Source organism: Octopus bimaculoides, chromosome 7 (genome assembly GCF_046866305.1).
Source record: "Octopus bimaculoides isolate indiv1 chromosome 7, ASM4686630v1, whole genome shotgun sequence".
NCBI lineage: Eukaryota > Metazoa > Mollusca > Cephalopoda > Octopoda > Octopodidae > Octopus > Octopus bimaculoides.
Window position 1 is genome coordinate 30,345,426 of NC_142934.1, and position 19,517 is coordinate 30,364,942.

Below are 19,517 nucleotides of genomic sequence, written 5' to 3' on the forward strand. Positions count from 1 at the left end.
CTAGTAACTTGAGGGTCCACCTAGGCATCTCATCACTGTCTTTCTTCTATCTTGTTTCAGTCATTAGACACTGTGACCATGCTGGTGCACTGCCTTAAGGAATTTTGGTCAAACTAATTGACCCACTACTTTTAATAAGCCTGGTACTTCTATTGGTCTCTTTTTGCCCTGAACTGCTAAGTTACAGGGACATAAATATCCCAACACTGGTTGTCAAGTGGTGGGTGGACATGCACACACAGATATATATATATATATATATATATATATATATTATGTGTGTGTGTGTGTGTGTGTGTGTGTGTGTGTGTGTGTGTATACATGACAGGCTTCTTTCAGTTTCCATCTACTAAGTCCACTCACAAGGCTTTGTTGGCATAAAGCTATAGTAGAAGGACACTTGCCCAAGGTGCCATGCATTTTAGCAAAAGTATGGTAAAAAAGAGGTTGATATTATTTTTTTTTAATTGTGGTCAATTTTCCCATATGACATTTGGGGAAACTCTGAAAATGGGGAAGAGTGATTTTTAATGACATCAACTTTCATTTAAATTTTAATTATATAGATTTTATTCTTTAATTTTTGTTAATTAAAAATATAATCCTTTTAATCTTTTGAATACCAAATTACCTGAGATCACCAGTACAAAAGTGTTTGCATTTAAATTAATATCATTCAAAATTTTGCATTAATGAAAAAAAAATTTCAGTTGGTCAACATGATACATATTAAACACTAATATATAAACAAAAAATATTTTCCTAAAACTTCTTAAAAATCTTGATTAGAGTAAAAATTAATTGAAGCACAAGTAAACTACTCATTAGAAATGTAGTCTCACAAAAGGTTTGGAGAAATAATAGAGTTTAAATAATAATTACTTTCAAAAGTCTTACAGTTTTGTACTACTAGGTAAGTAGTAAAATGCTAACAAAATATGTACTTACTAGCTTAGAGTTAATTAATTGTTAAATACTGAGATGGGAGCTTCAAGACATTACAATATGAAAATCTGATATTGCTTACCGTTTAACTCCTCTCCGGAATTCAAATAATTTTTGACCATCAGGAACAGAAAATACACGAATAACAGTACCCTAATGGAAAGAAGTAAAGAAATATGTATATATATATTTAGGACTCAAAGCATGAGTATTTCTCATTATTAATAAATAGAACTTACAGAATTACTCAAGGATCAAAAGTTTTGTGCATTGACACTTATCAATATAATATAATACATATGCATGCATACATACATACATACATACATACATACATACAAGTTTCTGTTATCTAGGTGACCAGGTCAGCAGTGGAGGTAGATGCTGAGAGCTGCCAGAATAAGAATAGGCTGGGCAAAGTTCAGAGAGCTTCTACCTCTGTTGATAACAAAGGACCTCTACGTCAGAATGAAAGGCAGACTGTATGATGCCTGTGTATGAACAGCTATGCACCATGGCGTTGAAACATGGGCTGTAATCACAGAGGACATAAGGCTAGAAAGAAATGAAGCTAGTATGCTTCACTGGATGTGCAATGTCAGTGTGCATGTACGACAGAGTGTAAATGTCCTGAGAGAAAAACTGGGCATATGAGACATCAGACATGAGGTACAAGAGAGACGAATGTGCTGGTATGGTCATGTGATGCATATAGACGAGGACAGCTATGTAAAGAAGTGCTGATCTCTAACTGTGGAGGGATCCAGTGGAAGAGGTAGACCCAGGAAGACATGGAATGAGGTGGTGAAGCACGATATTCGAATGTTGGACCTAATGGAGGTGATGACAAATGACAGACCTTTGACGACATGCTGTGCTTGAGAAGACTCAGTAAAATCATAGTTGTGGCTGTTGGCAGTGTCATGTAAATGGAACACATGCTGACAGCATGTAAAAAGCACCCATTACTCTCATCCAAGATTCATGCATTAGTTTATATTTTTATACTAGGACAACTGCATTTCATCAAACTCTCTGTTTCATATAACAGGATCAGGAGATTTATATAAAGAAAGCACCACAGGACTTTAAGAGTTAAATGAGTTTAACAAACCTTCTCAGAAGCAGTAGCCAGTTTTGTCCCTTGTGGATTAAATACTAAAGCTGCCAAGGGATTATCATGTGCTGGGATCATTGTTAAAGCACGCTGAAAAAAATAATTAAAAAAATAAGCAGGCCATCTTTAAAGAAAAGTGAGTTAAACAGTAACAAATCTACAAAAAATTTTATTATTGTATGCCTGATAAAATTCTAAACTAATTATACACCTAAATTAATTAACCCTTTAGTATTCAGATTTCTTTGTCAAATTTATTGTTTATTTATTCAAATTGTTTTCAATTAATCATGCATTATCTTGTAGCTTCAAAATGGCAGTGCTGTGTTTGCATATTTTTAGAATGACATTATAGGGTAGGTATGATAGGTTGGATCTGGTCAATTTTAACATTAAAACAGGTAGAGTATTTGGACTGGATATGACCAAATTAAATGCTAAGGAGTTAAAGGATTTAGCATACTGTTATTGACATTCATCAGTATTATATAGATATTTTGTTTTTTGCTAAATATTTATATGCATTGTTATTGCCTTTCATAACAGTCTTTCACACCTTAGTGTGAAATGGACATTCATCATCATCATCTAATGTCCATGTTCCAAGCTGGTATGGGTTGGACAGTTTGACAATATCTGATTGGCTCAAGGACTACATCATGGTCCAATGCCTGCATTAGCATGACATCTAATGTTGGATACCCTTTTTAATGCCAACTGCTTTACAATTATTACTGGATACTTTTTGTTTTGTGATACTGGCACAAGCGAAAAGAGGCTTTATGCTAATTCTGAATACTTGAATCCTGTCCCCTCTACAACTGTACACCACAGCTGAGGTTCAACTACAGTGAGCTAGCATTAATCCTTTTGAAACCAAACTACCTGAGACCGCTCCTGGTTTTATGATAAAATTTTCTGTTTAAGCCATTTAAACCTTACATCAATTTGTCCAAAACTTCAGCTTGATGATGAAGAACTTATTTTACAAATTGCTTCATCAATTTAAATTCAAATTAAATGAAATAGAAGCAGTAGATTTCAATGAAATTATGGTAACAAAAGGGTTAAACTACTCTAAACATAAAGTTTAGTTTCTAAAGATAGGCATATATAAGTTGGAAATAATTTTAATTTTTTCCTTACCAAGGTCATTGTGTCAAAGATCTGCACCTCTCCAATCTGGTTACTGCCTGGGTATGCAAGGAAGCAGTTATCATTACTGGAAGAGAAGACACAGAGGCCCTGTGGATTGGGTGGTGTATCTCGGATTGTATGCAATACTTTCATATCGCGAATGTTGTGAATGTACAGACTTTCTTCCAAGCATACTATCAAGCGCTGAAATATTTGAAAAGAAAATACAGAATAATAAATAAATTTATTATTATTATTATTATTAATAATAAATTTCACTTCTATGTGCAACAGTTGTGTATGGAGATGCTCAACATCCACATCTTTCCCAGCATGGTTATTAAGAGTCTTTGCTACAATTAAGATACTTCTGTAAGCTACCTCATAGAGCTTATACTTTGGTTCATTTGTTAATTCCAATTTATTGATTATACTCTTTCCATGTAGAAGAGGCCTACATCCAAGTAACTTCCTATACAAAGCATACGTTAAACATTTACGAAGTACTAATTAAACATTAATATAATTTAATGTCCACTTTTCCATGCTTGCATGAATTGCTTGAAATTTGTTGAGACAGATTTTCTATGGAAGAATAGCCTGCTTGTTGTCAACCCTCACCTGTTTCCAAACAAGGTAATGTTCTCCACATAATTTTTACAGAAGACTAGAAACAAAGACATTGTTTATAGGAAAGCGATGGTCATTTATAACCATCATGTGATATCAAGACAAATGTGAGCACAAACACACATGACAGAAGTATTTCAATTTCTGTCTACCAAGTCTACTCACAAAGCTTTAGTTGGCTCAGGACTATAGTAGAAGACATTTGCACCAGGTGCCATATGGGACTAAACCCAAGATTATATGGGTGGGAAGCAAACAACCATACAGCCATGCCAATGATATTATACTAGTACACCTATCATATATATACTAACAGTTCTACAATTTTATCAGCTCTATGTCTCATCATAATTACATTATCACTGAAAACAAAAAAGACAGGAAACTAAAATTGCCAATGAAAGCTACATCTGATCAGTTACATATACCAAAAACAACCTTTGATTCATATAATGTAAGGGAAATGCCTTCAACAGCCCATAAATAGAGCATAAAGACTAGTGCTTAATTCTAGCTTGAAGCCACAAAGCAAATGAAACATATCTCTTCTAGAACATGGATCTATTGCCAGCAACATTTCCTTCTATACCTTATATTCTTGACATCTAGGTGACATGATGCATATAAAACTATATGCATTGCTTATTCTCTCTATTACACGTGCACACACACACACACACACAACCTTAGATTTCCAACCCACTGGGCCATCCATCTATTCTGTTCATATGTTCAAGTTTGATTCAAGCAAGACGCTGCAAATAACAATGATAATAATAATGGTTAGAAATTTTGGCACACAACCAGCAATTTTAGCGAGAGGGAGTTAGTTGATTGCATTGATCCCAGTACTTGACTGGTACTTTATTTTATCAACCCCAAAAGAATGAAAGGTAAAGTTGGCCTCCATGGGAATTGAACTCAGAACATAAAGAGCCAGAAGAAATGCTTCTAAGCATTTTTGCTTGATGCATTAACGATTCTACCAACTTAGTGCCTTAATATTAATAATAACTTCTAACGCTGGCACAGGACTGAAATATTTGGTGGAGGGAACAGTCAATTATATCGAACCCTAAGGCGGTTAGCTGGCAGGAACGTTAGCATGCCGGGCAAAATGCTTAGTGGTATTTTGTCTGCCATTACGTTCTGAGTTCAAATTCTGCCTAGATCGACTTTGCCTGTCATCCTTTCGGAATCGATTAAATAAGTACCAGTCATGCACTGGGTTCAATGTAATCAACTTAATCCCCTCCCTAAGCTGCCCACAATACTTCACTGATATTTATTTTAATCCCAGGAGGGATAAATGTAAACTCAGTCTCAACAGGATTTGAAGTTAGAATGTAAAAAGAGATGTGGCTAAATATTATCACAAGGTATTTTGTCTGACATTCTGCTGATTCTACCATTCCAGTGCCCTTAATAATAATATTTCACAACTGAACAACTGTTATATTTTTATCAACTGTTTTTACACCTATTTTTCTATGCTTGCATGGGTTGGATTAATATATTACTAAGGCATTGTTTTATAGCTGGATGCTCTTCCTGTTATTGATTTGACCCTTATCAGTTTTTCAAGTAAAGGATCTTTTATTTCATATATCTTTGAAGGTGTGAAGGAAGAGAAGTGGTAACAACACTGCTTACAACTTTCACAGAGAGCAAATGTAAACAAACACACGCACGCATATCGTTATTGTTTTCATGACCAATTTTCCATGCTTGCATGGGTCAAATGGAATCTGTTGAGGTAGATTTTCTGTGGCCAGACGCACTTCCTGTTACCAACCTGCACTTGTTTCCAAGCAAAGAAATATTTTCCCATGGTCAGACATATTTTCACATAAGATGGGAAACAAATGACACCACTTGTATGTTGGTGACTCTTGTTTCCAGCTTTCACACAATGTTAAACTAAAGAAGCACAAGCACAAACACACACACACAAAAACATGTATGTGTATAGATATATTTACACAATAAGTTTCTCTCAAATTCCATCTACCAAATTCACTTTCAAAGCTTTGTTTGGTCAGCTCAGTTTTACAGAAGGCATTTGCCTGAGGTACTACACAGAGAGACTGAACCCCAAATCCTGTAGTTAGGAAACAAACTTTTTAACCATGAAATGGGCTTCTTTCAATCTCTGTTCACCAAATTCACTCATATGGCTTTAGTTTGATCAGAACTACAGTAGAAGACACTTGCCCAAAGAGCCACACGGTGGTTTAGGGTTGGAAGGAAAATGAACTTGTTAACCATGCAGCATATCTACGCAAGTATGACTAGGTGCAGAATGCCAATCTCAATAAATAAATCAACAGCCTTTCATCAGGAACGTGGAAATCAACAAGCGACTAATGCAATACTTACATGCCGGTTTAGGCAAACTGCCAAAATAGAGCTGGAATAACTGTAATTGCAAATTTCTGCACTTTTTTTGAAGTGACATACTTTCAGTTTCCGTGGAGACTGTAAGCTGACAATGGCAACTAAGCTGCTGGAGAACAGACGTTCCACTATACAAATATCTTCATTCACTGAAAGAAAAGGAATCCCCCAAAAACATAAATAAATGAGGACATGAATTTCAATAAGACTGATGGACAGAAATGAAAAAGAAAAATTATTTCAACATACTTTAGACAGGATTTCAATTATTACTGAAAGACTGAAATAATAAATTCAATATACTTCAGACATATATACAAAATTTTCTCTGGAGAATTGAATTATGTTGTGAGTGAATTCTTTTTTATTCTGTCCCATTTTTTTTGCATTTATGTATATATGAATGCATTGGTTAGATGTAACAAAATGCATGCAAATAGATGAGTATCCACATACATAGATATGTGTGTGTCTGTGTTTATGCATGTGTGTTCATCTAAATCAATAACATTTTGCAAGACAAGCTACAGAAGCAATAAATAAATAAAAAGCTGAGAATTGTGGGACAAATGGCAGCTTTAATAATAGTGAGTTCATCATCACCATAATCATCATTTTCATGTTCACTTTTAATGCTTGCATGGATCAGACAAAATTAATTGAGGCAGATTTTCTATGACCAAATGCTCTCCCTGTCACCAACATTCACCTGTTTACATGCAAAGTAAAATTTCCTCATATTTTTTATCTTTTACTTGTTTCAGTCATTAGACTGTGGCCATCTTGGAAGAAATTTTTTTTAGGTGAATGTATCAGCCCCAATACTTAATTTTTTTAAAGCCTGGTACATATTCTATCAGTCTCATTTAACAAACTGTTAAGTTATGGGAATGTAAACATACCAGCAATGGTTGTCAGTAGTGGTGGTGGCGACAAACATAGACACAAAGACACACACACACACATCCAATGGACTTCTTCAATTTCTGTTTACCAAATCTACTTAGTGTCTTCTTCTATTATGTCCAAGGGCATAATAGAAGACACTAGCCCAAGGTGCCATGTAGTGGGACTGAACCTTACATCATCTGATTGAGAAGCAAGCTTCTTACTACACAGCCATGCCTCCAGACATGTTTTTCGCAGAATATTAGAAACGAATGATACTACCTCTATGATAGTGACACGCATTTACAACTAGCATGCACTGTCATGACAGGAGACAAATATACATACACTAACACATACAACGGGCTTTTTTCAGTTTCTGTCTTCCAAATTTGCTCACAAGGCTTCAGTTGGCCTAGGGCTACAGTAGTGGATGCTTGCCCAAAGGTGCTATGCAGTGGAACTGAAACCAAAACCATGTGGTTATGAAGTTAATTTCTCAACAACACACCATGCCTACACCTAGGTATTTACATACATATGATATACTAGACATATTTGCCATGATCCGTTGGGTCACAACCACACCAAGTTGAAAATGTCGATGCATGGCAGGAAAGGAAAAATACTATTATGAACTTCATGCAATAAAATTCTTAAATAATACAGTTCTTCTGCCTTCGGTGTGACAACACAAACACAGCCAAGTGTTTCTTCTTTGAAAACGTTCAAATGGCCTTCAATTATTTTTTCTCGCTTTCTTCTTTGCCTTTCTTTGTTACTACTGTTCAAGTTGAAATACATGGGTACTTCAGCATAAAATAATGTTTTTGCAAAGTCATCATTGATGCACAATGAAAAGAATTCTGTCGATGTTGTTCTTATATGTCATTCATTGACAGCCATATCTAAACCTCATTATTTCTTAGCAATATTCTTTGTTCATCAGATAGATGACCTTGCAATCTTACTATTGCAGGTGTTCTTTCATGAATTGAAGATCCTAAAATGGATGCAAACTGTTTCAGATGGTCCAATATACCTACCCATTAGATATGAACTAATTTCATTATCATTGTTTATTTGAACAGCAGCTTGGCCATTTCCTTTCAGCATGTACTTGATGACGTATTTAATTTACCTCACTGAGGCAATGATTTCAACATTGCAGTGGCATTTGAATGCTCTTAAAAGAGTTGCATTATAAGGTACAACCCATTTGTTGTTGTTTGTTTTTCCATTCTTATGAGATTCAACTCCTCTCATTGCAACTGAACTTCATCTATAAAGAGATAGTCACTCTGTTTTTCTGCCTTTTGGTCAAGATGATAAAGATCAATATTTTTATCTTAAATAAAATAGTAATTTTCCCCTGTAAGAAAAAAAAAATCAAGTACCTGTGATTCAAAAAATATAGGAAGAATTTCCATCTTTCAGTCTACAGCATGCCAAAGTTGTATAAATGATTATATAAGTTGTATAAATAAGGGGAGAAAAAGAAAATAGGGAAAAAGACAGATGGTGGATAGCTGTGATGACTCTTTGAAGTGTCAACATTTTCAATTTCATTTCTTTTTTCTTAAAGGGGGAAATGACTATTTTATTTGTAATCTTTATCATCTTAATCAAATGGCAGGAAAACAGGCAAACTTTGAGTTTTAGTATATAGATACACATACACAGAGACATATATACATATTATGCATACACACACATACAGTCCCTCCACACACACCTTTATCTTTTACTTGTTTCAGTCATTGGCTTGTAGCCATACTAGGGCACTACCTTGAAGGGTATTCTATTGGTCTCTTTTTACTGAACCACTAAGTTACAAGGACATAAACAAACCAACACTGGTTGTCATGTGATGGTGGGAGGGCAAACACGCACTAAATATATATATATATATATATATATATATATATATATATATATATATATATGTATGTGTGTGTGTGTGTGTAGAAGGTTGAGAAGGAACACATGAGTTGATATATATGGGAAAAAAGTCAAGGTAGAAAATGCTAAAATAATTTTATAAAAAACATTTCATTACCGCTTTCAGCCATTGAGACTTTTCCAACTGTAAGTATGGAAACAATTAAATTTTGGAAAAATTAAAAGAAAAGTTTTTTAAAAGAATATTTGCATAGTATTCAAATACAAGGGGCATTTTCATTGTTTCTGCCTGTCTGTCTCTCTTGTTTACTCTTGTGAATTCTTGGCAGAGAAGAAGGAGGAGGAGGATGCGGGAGTGCTATGATAGAAGTAGGATTAAGTGGTCAAGTGCCCTGAAAGTGACTTGTGGATGGTAGTAGTGATTGACCATTTAACATCCTACTACTATCATGGCACTCTTGCATTATTATTATTATTATTATTATTATTATTATTACTATTATTATTATGCCTTTTACTCCTCCTCTTTTTCTTCTTCTCTGCCAAAAATTCACAAGACCTCGAACCCACAAGAGTAAACAAGAGAGGCAGAGACAGGCAGAAACAAGGAAAGTGCCCCTTGTATTTGAATACTCTCTTTACTTGTTTCAGTCATTTGACTGTGGCCATGATGGAGCACTGCCTTTAGTCGAGCAAATCGACCCCAGGACTTATTCTTTGGAAGCCTAGTACTTATTCTATCGGTCTCTTTTGCTGAAATGCTAAGTTACGTGAACGTGAACACACCACCATCGGTTGTCAAGCGATGTTGGGGGACAAACACAGACACACAAACATATACACACACATACATACATATATATATGTATATATACATATATACGACGGGCTTCTTTCAGCTTCCGTCTACCAAATCCACTCACAAGGCTTTGGTCGGCCTGAGGCTATAGTAGAAGATATTAGCCCAAGGTGCCACGCAGTGGGAATGAACCCAGAACCATGTGGTTGGTAAGCAAGCTACTTACCACACAGCCACTCCTGCACCTATGCAAATATTATTTTAAAAACTTTTCTTTTAATTTTTCCAAAATTTAATTGTTTTCCATATTTACAGTTGAAAAAGTCTCAATGAATGAAACCTGTATTGAAAAGTCTTTTATAAAATTATTTAAGAATTTTCTACCTTGACTTTTTATATATATATATATATATATATATATATATATGGGAGAATGTACGAAAAAACAACAACAGACGAGGACAGGTGGTGTAAATAACAAAAGGATGTATTAGTATGACGCTCGGGAATACGGAAAGTCTTTGACGTTTCGAGCTACGCTCTTCAACAGAAAGAATACGGAGACAAGGAGAAAAACACGGAGAAAAAAAATTGAATAGTGTTCAGTCAACGGTCAATCATAATAATGGCTGATCATAACAATGGCTGACCGGAAGTTAGAAATTCTTTTTTCAGGAGAGCTAAGAAAAGGGGGAGATAACAAACGGTGATCGAAGAACGAGGGGCTGTGTGTGGGAGATAGAATGCTGGTGATCTTGACGTATGTAGTGTGAAAATGGGGAGGGGAGAAAGGAGTTGGTCAGTTGTAGTGTGTGCGTGGTGTGATGCGAGGGTATTGGTATGATGTGATATGTGTTGGGAGGTGGGGAAGGCATGGGTGGAGTGTGGGTTAGGCTGAGGGTGGGGTAGAGGTAGGGGTATGTGGGTAGGGGTGGGGTATGTGGGTAGGTGGTGGGTGGTGGGTGTAAGGAATTGGATGGGGTGGAATGGGAAGGTAGAGTAGGAGTGTGTTGGGGTGTGGTGAGATGAGCTTATGAGGGGATGTTGACGATGAAGGGGGGAGGGGAAGGTGGATGTAAGAGAGGGGGAAGGTGGGTATGGGAGGGGAGAGAAAGAGAGGACGAGAGGAGAGAGGGTGGGTATAAGAGAGGGAAGGTGGATGTGAGAGAGGGGGAAGGTAGGTATGGGGGGAGAAAGAGAGGAAGAGAAAGAGAGTGAGAGAGTAAGGGTGAGAGAGTAAGGGTGAGAGAGTAAGAGAGTAAGAGTGAGAGAGGGGGGAGTACGAGAGAAGAGAGTGAGAGAGAGTAAGAGAGAGGAGAGAAATAGTAGGGGTGAAGAGAAGTGGGAGTGAAGAGAAGTAGGAGTGAAGAGAAGTAGGAGTGAAGAGAAGTAGGAGTGAAGAGAAGTGGGAATGAAGAGAAGTAGGAAGAGAAGTAGGAAGAGAAGTAGGAGTGAATAGAAGTAGGAGTGAAGAGAGGTGGAGACTTACAAAGAAGTAGGAGTTGGAGCTGGAGGGGAGGGGGAGAGATGGGTGGTAGGAGGGAGGGTGGGGGAGAGAGGCAGGAGGAGGGGGTTAGATGAAGAGGGAGGGGAGTTGAGCCCATGTGGCGCAAAGGAGCGAAGAGAGAAGATTAATCCCTGTTCACGGCGCAAACGGGAGTCCAGATGGCCCCTGCGCATGGACAATCCAAACACGGACAGGTGTTGCTGCAAGGAGTGGCCGGCAGAACGGAAGTGGCGTGAGACCGGGGTGTCATTGCCAACGTTGATGTCTCGGAGGTGTTCCGCGAATCGGTCGGCCAGGCGGCGCCCCGTTTGTCCGATGTACAGAGAATGGCAGAGAGAGCAGGAGATGTTGGTAGAAGTGCAGGTGAAGGAGTCGGTGATGCAATAGGGTCGGTGATGGGTGCTGGTGAGGAGGGTGGTATTGGAGAGGTAAGGGCAAGTGCGGCGGCGTGGGCGGGAGCAGGGGAACGAGCCAGGTTGGGAGGTTGGGTTGGGGAAGAAGCTGTGGACCAAGAGGTCCCGTAGGTTGTGGGCTCGTTTGAAGGAGGGGAGGGGTCAATTAGGGAAGATGTGGGAGGTGGAGGGGTCGGACTGGAGGCGCCGAAAAGCTCGGAGAATGGAGCGTTGGAGGGGTAGGGTGGTGGGATGGTAGGTGAGGGGAAAAGGGAGGCGGGAAACGGCAGGGCGGGTTCGGGGGGAGAGAGCAGATGCACGGTCCACAGAACGTGCTCTGGCAAGGGCGGTGTGGATGGTGGTGAGTGGATATCCACGCAAGCTAAAGTGGTGAGCCATGAGTTGAGATTGAGTCTCAAAGTCATGGCTGTCGCTACAAAGTCTGCGTAGACGAAGGAATTGGGAATAGGGGATGGAAAGTTTTGTGTGTCTAGGGTGGGAGGAGGCGAAGTTGAGATAGGAATGTGAGTCTGTGTGTTTGTAGTGGATGGAGGTGCTAAGGGCAGAGTGGAGGATGCTGACCGAAATGTCGAGAAACGGGACAGAGGTGTCAGAGATAGTACAGGAGAAGTGGAGGGCAGGATGGAAAGATTGAACGAAAGAGAGGAACGAGTCAAGATGTTCGCGGGAGAGTGAGGTGGCACCGATACAGTCGTCGATATACCAACCGTATAGTTCGGGAGTAGGACCAGTGAAACTGGAGAATATTTGGGCCTCAACATAACCAACGAAGAGGTTTGCGTAGTTGGGGCCCATTCTCGTCCCCATGGCCACTCCCGAGACCTGCTGGTAGATATCTCCCGCGAACGAGAAGCAGTTGAGAGATAGGACAAGTTCGGCCAGACGAATGAGTGTGGAGGTGTCGGGTTGTGGGTTGGGGCGTTGGTCTAGGAAAAACTTCAGGGCACGCAGCCCCTCGTCGTGGGGGATCACCGTATAGAGGCTCTGGATGTCTAGAGTGAAGAGAAGCTTAGAAGGGCCGGGAGGGAAAGAGAAAGAGTTGAATAGACGAAGCGTGTGGTTAGTGTCATGAATGTGGGAAGGGAGAGAAGCCACTAGGGGGGCGAGGACACGGTCTAGGTATTTTGAGATAAGCTCGGTGGGGCAGTTGCAGGCAGAGACGATGGGGCGGCCAGGGTTGTTCGGTTTATGGATCTTGGGGAGGAAGTAAATGGTGGGGGTGCGTGGGGTGCGAACAATAATGTTGGAGGCGGTGGCGGGGAGACGAGAGGAGAGGATGAGGTCATGGATAGCGGAGGACACAGTCTCTTGGTAGCTGGGCGTGGGGTCGGAGGGCAGAGGGCGGTAGAATGAGGTATCTCGAAGTTGACGGAGAGCTTCGGCCTTGTAGAGGTCCGCGCGCCATACCACCACGGCTCCACCCTTATCAGCCGGTTTTATGATGATGTCCGTGCGGCGTCGGAGGGATCGAAGGGCCGAGAGTTCGGCTGGGGAGATGTTGAGTCGAGAGGGACGCCTGGAAAAGTTAAACCGGCCCACAGCGCGTTGGCAGGCGCCCGCGAAAAGATCAACTGCTTGGAACTGGCCAGGAGCAGACGTCCACTGTGATGGTCGTCGGCCCAGGTCAGTGAAGCAGTCCTCGTTGGGTGCGGGTGGTGTGTTATGGAAAAGCACACCCAACCTAATGCGGCGCACAAAGCTGTGGACATCAGCACGGGTTTGAAATTCCTTGCAGGATGGAGTGAGTGGGATGAATCGCAATATATATATATATATATATATATATGTATGTATGTATATATATACGCATACATACAATGGGCTTCTTTCAATTTCCCTCTACCAAATCCACTCACAAGGCTTTGGTCAGCATAGGGCTATATGGCTATAAGACACTTACTCTCTAGTTGCCATGCAGGAGGACTGAAACTGAAACTATGTCATTGGGAAACAAGTTTAACACACAGCCATGCCTATGTCACTTATGGTCATGAATGGTGGGTAATTACTGAAAGAGTATGATTGCTAATACAAGCAGCTGGAATGGGGTTCTCCTGAGGGATCTCGAGAGTAACATTACTTAACATGGTGCATAGCTTGGAGATCAGGGAGTCTCTTTAGGTTGAGCTGTTACTACTTAGCTGAGAAGTCACAGATCCAGTATTACAAACATGGTATTAGAATGTTGCAGGAAAGACAGGTTTTTGAGCTGAGCCATCTAGCAGGAGACCGAGGGGTAGACCAAAAATGAGATGGTTGGGAAATATCCATAGTCCCAGTTGCTTATGCTTCAGAATCTGGCCAAAAAGTGTATTGCTTCTGATAGGACCCTATAGAGATTGCTTCTGATAGGATCCTATGGAGCAGGTGCCTGAGGAGTCCACACCACAACCTTCCTAGGAATAGTAGGCAGAGAAAATGGATATACAGGTGGATATACACACACACACACACATGACAGTTAGCTGTCAAATTTGAAGATGAAAAATGGAGAAAAACAAGGAAGAAAACAGAAAAAGATATTATAAGTTATCATATTCATCTACTGGTGATTGATGAAAAGAACTTCAAACATACAGCACCTCAACAGAGGATACATCCATGCAGGATGTAGCACAACAACTCTGCCTACACTACAGCTTCTGTGCACCTGAAGCTAGGGAAATGGTGGTATTTCATTGTGGCAAATGTGTGTGATATCTCCACTGCAGCAATGAAAGGTCTATCCTCTGTAGCAACAAGAAGCTTCAGCCATCAATAATCAATGAAGACCTTGACTGACTACACAGCACTTCAACAAGGGACACAGTCATGTAGTGGTGGTCAAAGTTTGCCTATACTATATCTTCCATGCCACTGAAAAAACACACACACACATACATATATATCTTAACTTTTTTTTTTTTCAGTCATTGGACTGCAGCCATGCAGGGGCACCACCTTGAAGGGTTTAGTCAAATGAACCAACTCCAGTACTTACCTAGTCTGGTCCTCTTTTGCTAAACTGTTAAATTATGGGAACATAAACAAACCAACATTGGTTGTCAAGTGGTGGTAGTGATGCAAACACAAAGACATACACACACACATCATCACCATCCTTAAATGTCCATGTTCCATACTGGCACGGGTAGGCTGGTTTGACAGGATGTAATGTGCCCAAGGACTGCATCATGGTCTAATGTCTGTTTTTGGCATAGTAGTTAGTGTAAGGAAGGGCACTTTAAAGTGTGGAGTGGGTGCATTTTCTCATGCCACCTGCACAACTGAGGCAACCATGCCACTCACAGAACTACAAACTTTGAGGTAAGAGGTCAACTTCTTGCTAGTGGATGAGGGGATTGAACTATAACAAGTGAGGAGCAGCAAGCAGCAAAGATGATGCAGGTGTCAGGGAGGAAGAGGTAACAAGAGAGAGGGGTGAAATGGTTGGTATTCTATAGGAGCTGGAAGAGGGGGTATGGACAAGGAGATTTCACACAGTTTCCATCTACCATATTCACTCACAAGGCACTGGTCAGCCTGGAGTGATAGTAGAAGACTTTGCCAAAGTTGCCGTGCAGTGGAACTGAACCTGAAATCACATGGTTGCAAAGCAAGCTTCTTAACCACACAGCAATGTCTACAACTACCCCCCCCCCCACACACACACACACACATTTGAACAGCTGGTGATGTGGACATGTTCTTCACTCTTGTAATTTTAAGTAATGTGTAGCTGAATCAAAATGTGCCAAATACATACAGGAACATATATGTATGTATGAATGCATATCTTATACACACACACACGTTATCTCTCTCTCTCTCTCTGTCTCTCTGAGAGAGAGAGAGAGAGGTCAACAACAACTGTTGTTGAAGATAGTGCAAAGGTGAACAGACTATCTGCTGTAAGATAGAAAATCTAAGAGATCAATAATGGCAGATGGAAAGCATTCCATGATCAGTGTGTTTCAGATTAACTATCAAAATTTTTTCTTTTTTTTTTTTTTTATTATATATTACAGACATGATTCAGTTCTAATTTGCCATAAGACAATACATACATGATTGGAATTTTTTCAAGAAAACTGAGATTATCCATAAACCTTTATCAATGATTGCTTTCGATGCTTTGGTTTTAATAACTTCCTATTTCCATAACAAGCTTGTATATTGCTGAATTAGCACTTACCATATTTCTCAGAGGATAGCAATTTTTTTTTTTTTTTTACTCTCAAATCAACATGAACAAGGTTTCAATTCTTAACTTCAGCATATTCACTTGACTTACGTTTTTAATGTTAAAAGGAAAAGGTTTATATATCACAATTCCCATATCTATCTTCTGCTTTCCTTTAGTCAATTAAGACCAATAACTCATTGCTAGATATGTGACTGAAAAGTCAATTGTCCTAATTAGGGCACATATCCTAGTGGTTAGCATGTTGCACACACGATCATGAGATATTGGGTTCAATTCCCAGACCAAGCAGTACATTGTGTTTTTGAGCAACACATTTCATCTCACATTGTTCTGCGATCACTCTGACATCTGAGGTGTAACACACAGTGCACCTATACAGGCAATGTCAATTTCTAAACTGGTTTGCATTTCTGTGGCCATCTATCCCTAATGTGTGTGTACATATATATGTGTGTATCTATCTATCTTTGTATGTGTATATATATACCCAGAACCACACTAATAGCTTAGGAGTGAAATTTAGGATTTCTCAGTTTTCTGTGAATTGATTTTGATAAAACTTTTCCCAGCTGGCTTGCACACTATGGCAACACCACTATTATGTTTTCATTATTCTGTGTAACATCCTTTCTTTTTTATTTCAGATTCTTCAGTTTTTGGCTTCAATGGGCCCAAAAGCACATGACGTTAGGCATGAGTGGTGTTCTGTTTACTGATGAAACCAGGGCAACCCTTGACGAACCTGACGATTGGGCAAATGGTTGGGTCTATTTTGGAGATGAGAGTCACCAATGTTTATGATGTCAAAAACAGGATGGAGGAGTCATGCTGTGGGCTGGTATCATTGGTGACAGACTTATTGGCCCAGTCAGGGTGGCTGAAGAGGTTAAAGTGACCACAACCGCCTACAGCAATCTCCTGAAGGAGGTTTCGGATCCCTGCTTAGATGACATACTGCTGTCACTTCTAAGGAATCTCATATTCTTGCATGACAATGCTCCCTCCCACTCTGTTTGGACCACTCAAACATTCCTAAGATCTTATGGCATACAAGGTGAAAGGTTGATAGCGTGGCCACTAGCATCTCTGGATCTCAACCCTCTTGAAAATCTTTGGTCCATCATTAAACAAGATGTTTATACCAATGGATGCCAATTTACGTCAAAAGATGTCTTATGGGTGACCATCAAAGCTGCAGTAGAGGTAGTTCAACCTGCTATTATTAAGGAATTGACAGATTCCATGACTAATAGGGTTTTTGAAGTTATCCGTCGAATTGGCGCTCATGTGGCTAAATAATTCATTATGTCAGTAAATGTTATAATATTATTGTTTTCTGTTAAATATATATTCAATGTATGCTTAATGTGTTATTACCCTTCTTTTCCTGCAATAAAAAAATATCTAGATGGGCTATTTTCATTCAAAAGCTATTAGTGTGGTTCACCCGAAAACTGAAGAATCTGAAATAAAAAAGATAGGACATTACATAGAATAATGAAACCATAACAATGATGGTGCCAATAATGTGCAAACCAGCTTGGAAAAGTTTTATCAGAATTGATTCACAGAAAACTAAGAAATCCTAAATTTCACTCCAAATCTATTAGTGTGGTTCTGTGTGTACACATACACATCCATCAAATTCACATTGACAATACAGGTGCATAGTGTGCTACACCTCAGATGTCAAAGTGATCTCAGAACAATGTGAGATGAAATGTATACGTATGTGTGTGTATACACACGCATACATGTATAAATAAACTTATTTTAATAACAATAAATAACACTTCTCTGAAAATGGTCATCTCTGAATCATTACAAATTCAACACTTGGTACATCAAATCTCTAATCTATTATGCAAGAAATGTAATCTTGTTAACTAATTCTCAAGAGGAATTTTGTGTGCACCACTTGAATACTAACAAGCCAAACACAACCTGTTATAATATCTTTTATTGTTTACTTGTTTCAATCATTGGGCTGTGGCCATGCTAGGGCACTACCTAGAAGAGTTGTAGTCAAACAAATCGACCTCTGTACTTCTTTGTTTTTTACGTCTGATACATATTCCATCAGTCTCTTATGCTGAAATGTTAAGTTACAAGAACATAAACAAACCAGCATCGGTTGTCAAGTGGTGGTGAGGAGCAAACACAAATGTACACACACACACATATGACAGGATTTTTTCAGTTTCTGTCAACCAAATTAGCTCACAAGCCTTTGGTTGGACTGGGGCTACAGTAGAAAAAACTAGCTCAAAGGGCTACACAGCGGGAGTGAACCCAGAACCCTGTGGTTGAGAAGCAAACTTCTTACCGCATAACTGTACCTACACCTATATGTGTTTGTCAGGAAATAGAAAACAGAAAACAAGACCTACAGTACATCTTTTATATTTGGCCTTCTGTACTTTTTGTATCTGTTCATTTCCAAAGTTGGTATCCAAACAAAGCTAATAATCCTTTTACAATTCATTATATTATTGTTTGTATACAACTGAAGTCATTAACATCAGGCTTAAAATTAGAATATACATCCACTCAAGAATTCTGAATAGAACTTTGTTTAATACTGTGTGTGTGTGTGAGTGAGTGAGTGAGTGAGTGAGTGAGAGAGAGAGAGAGAGAGAGAGAGAGAGAGAGAGAGGGAGGGGGAGAGAGAGAGAGAGAGAAAGAGAGAGAGAGAGAGAGAGAGAGAGAGAGAGAAGAGAGAGAGAGAGAGAGAGAGTGCATGTGTGAGTGTGAGAGAGAGAGAGAGAGAGAGAGAGAGAGAGAGAGTGTGTGTGTGAATTTTAGGTTAGTTTAAATACATTTGTGACAAAGTTTGCTTATGCCTAAACACTGCTTGATACTGATACCAATGACAAAATATAAATATATTTCCTAGTTTCAATTCAAGGACTCTGGCCATGTTGAGGCACTGCCATATGGGATGTTTTTACACTTAACTCCAGCTATAATTGAAATTTTAATCAATATTATTTAAAGTTAATTTCTATCAACAATGGTGACGACTCCTGGAGAGTCATCCTTGTTGCCATCATCTTCGTAACTTTTAATGTCTGATTTCCATGCTGGCATGGGTTGAATGGTCTGAAAGGATCTGACAGGTTGGAGAACAGCATTGTTCTCTAATGTCTGCTTTGGTATAGTCTCCATGGCTGGATGCCCTTCCTAATACCAACCACTTTGCAGAGTAAAGTAGGCTGATACTAGGAAGGGCATCCCAATCACATGGTTCTGGGTTCGCTCCCACTGCATGACACCTTGGCACTTACTATACTCCTAGGTGACCAAAGCCTTGTAAGTGAACTTGCTAAACAGAAATTGAAAGAAGCCCATCATGTGCGCCTTCGACCAGCCTAACTCTGGTCTCTCTTTCTCTCTTTCTCAGTTTCATTAACCACTTGCTTCTCCCAACACTTTACCTCCGCTCCCTCACCTTACCCTATATAAACTAGCTCATTCAGATTCCCCTACCTCATATGTTAATACCCTGCCATATGGAGTAGAAACCAGGTGTTTTCCAACCTAGCATATGTCTAAAACCTCTTTTCACTGCAATTATAATTACTTTATTATTTCAT

The 19,517-nt window shown here is 39.3% G+C and overlaps 1 protein-coding gene across 2 annotated transcripts in view; it reads right to left on the minus strand.

Moving 5' to 3' along the window:
• Positions 1-19,517, minus strand: part of LOC106875830 (WD repeat domain phosphoinositide-interacting protein 2) — a 133,895-nt gene that overhangs the window by 68,402 nt on the left and 45,976 nt on the right. For both annotated transcript variants that reach the window (XM_052969624.2, XM_089355094.1), the window contains exons 3-6: positions 6,209-6,375; positions 3,209-3,403; positions 2,060-2,152; positions 1,028-1,098 (exon numbers count right to left, since the gene is read on the minus strand). In XM_052969624.2, the coding sequence (XP_052825584.1) occupies positions 1,028-1,098; positions 2,060-2,152; positions 3,209-3,403; positions 6,209-6,375 (526 nt within the window). The remainder of the gene's footprint in view (positions 1-1,027; positions 1,099-2,059; positions 2,153-3,208; positions 3,404-6,208; positions 6,376-19,517) is intronic.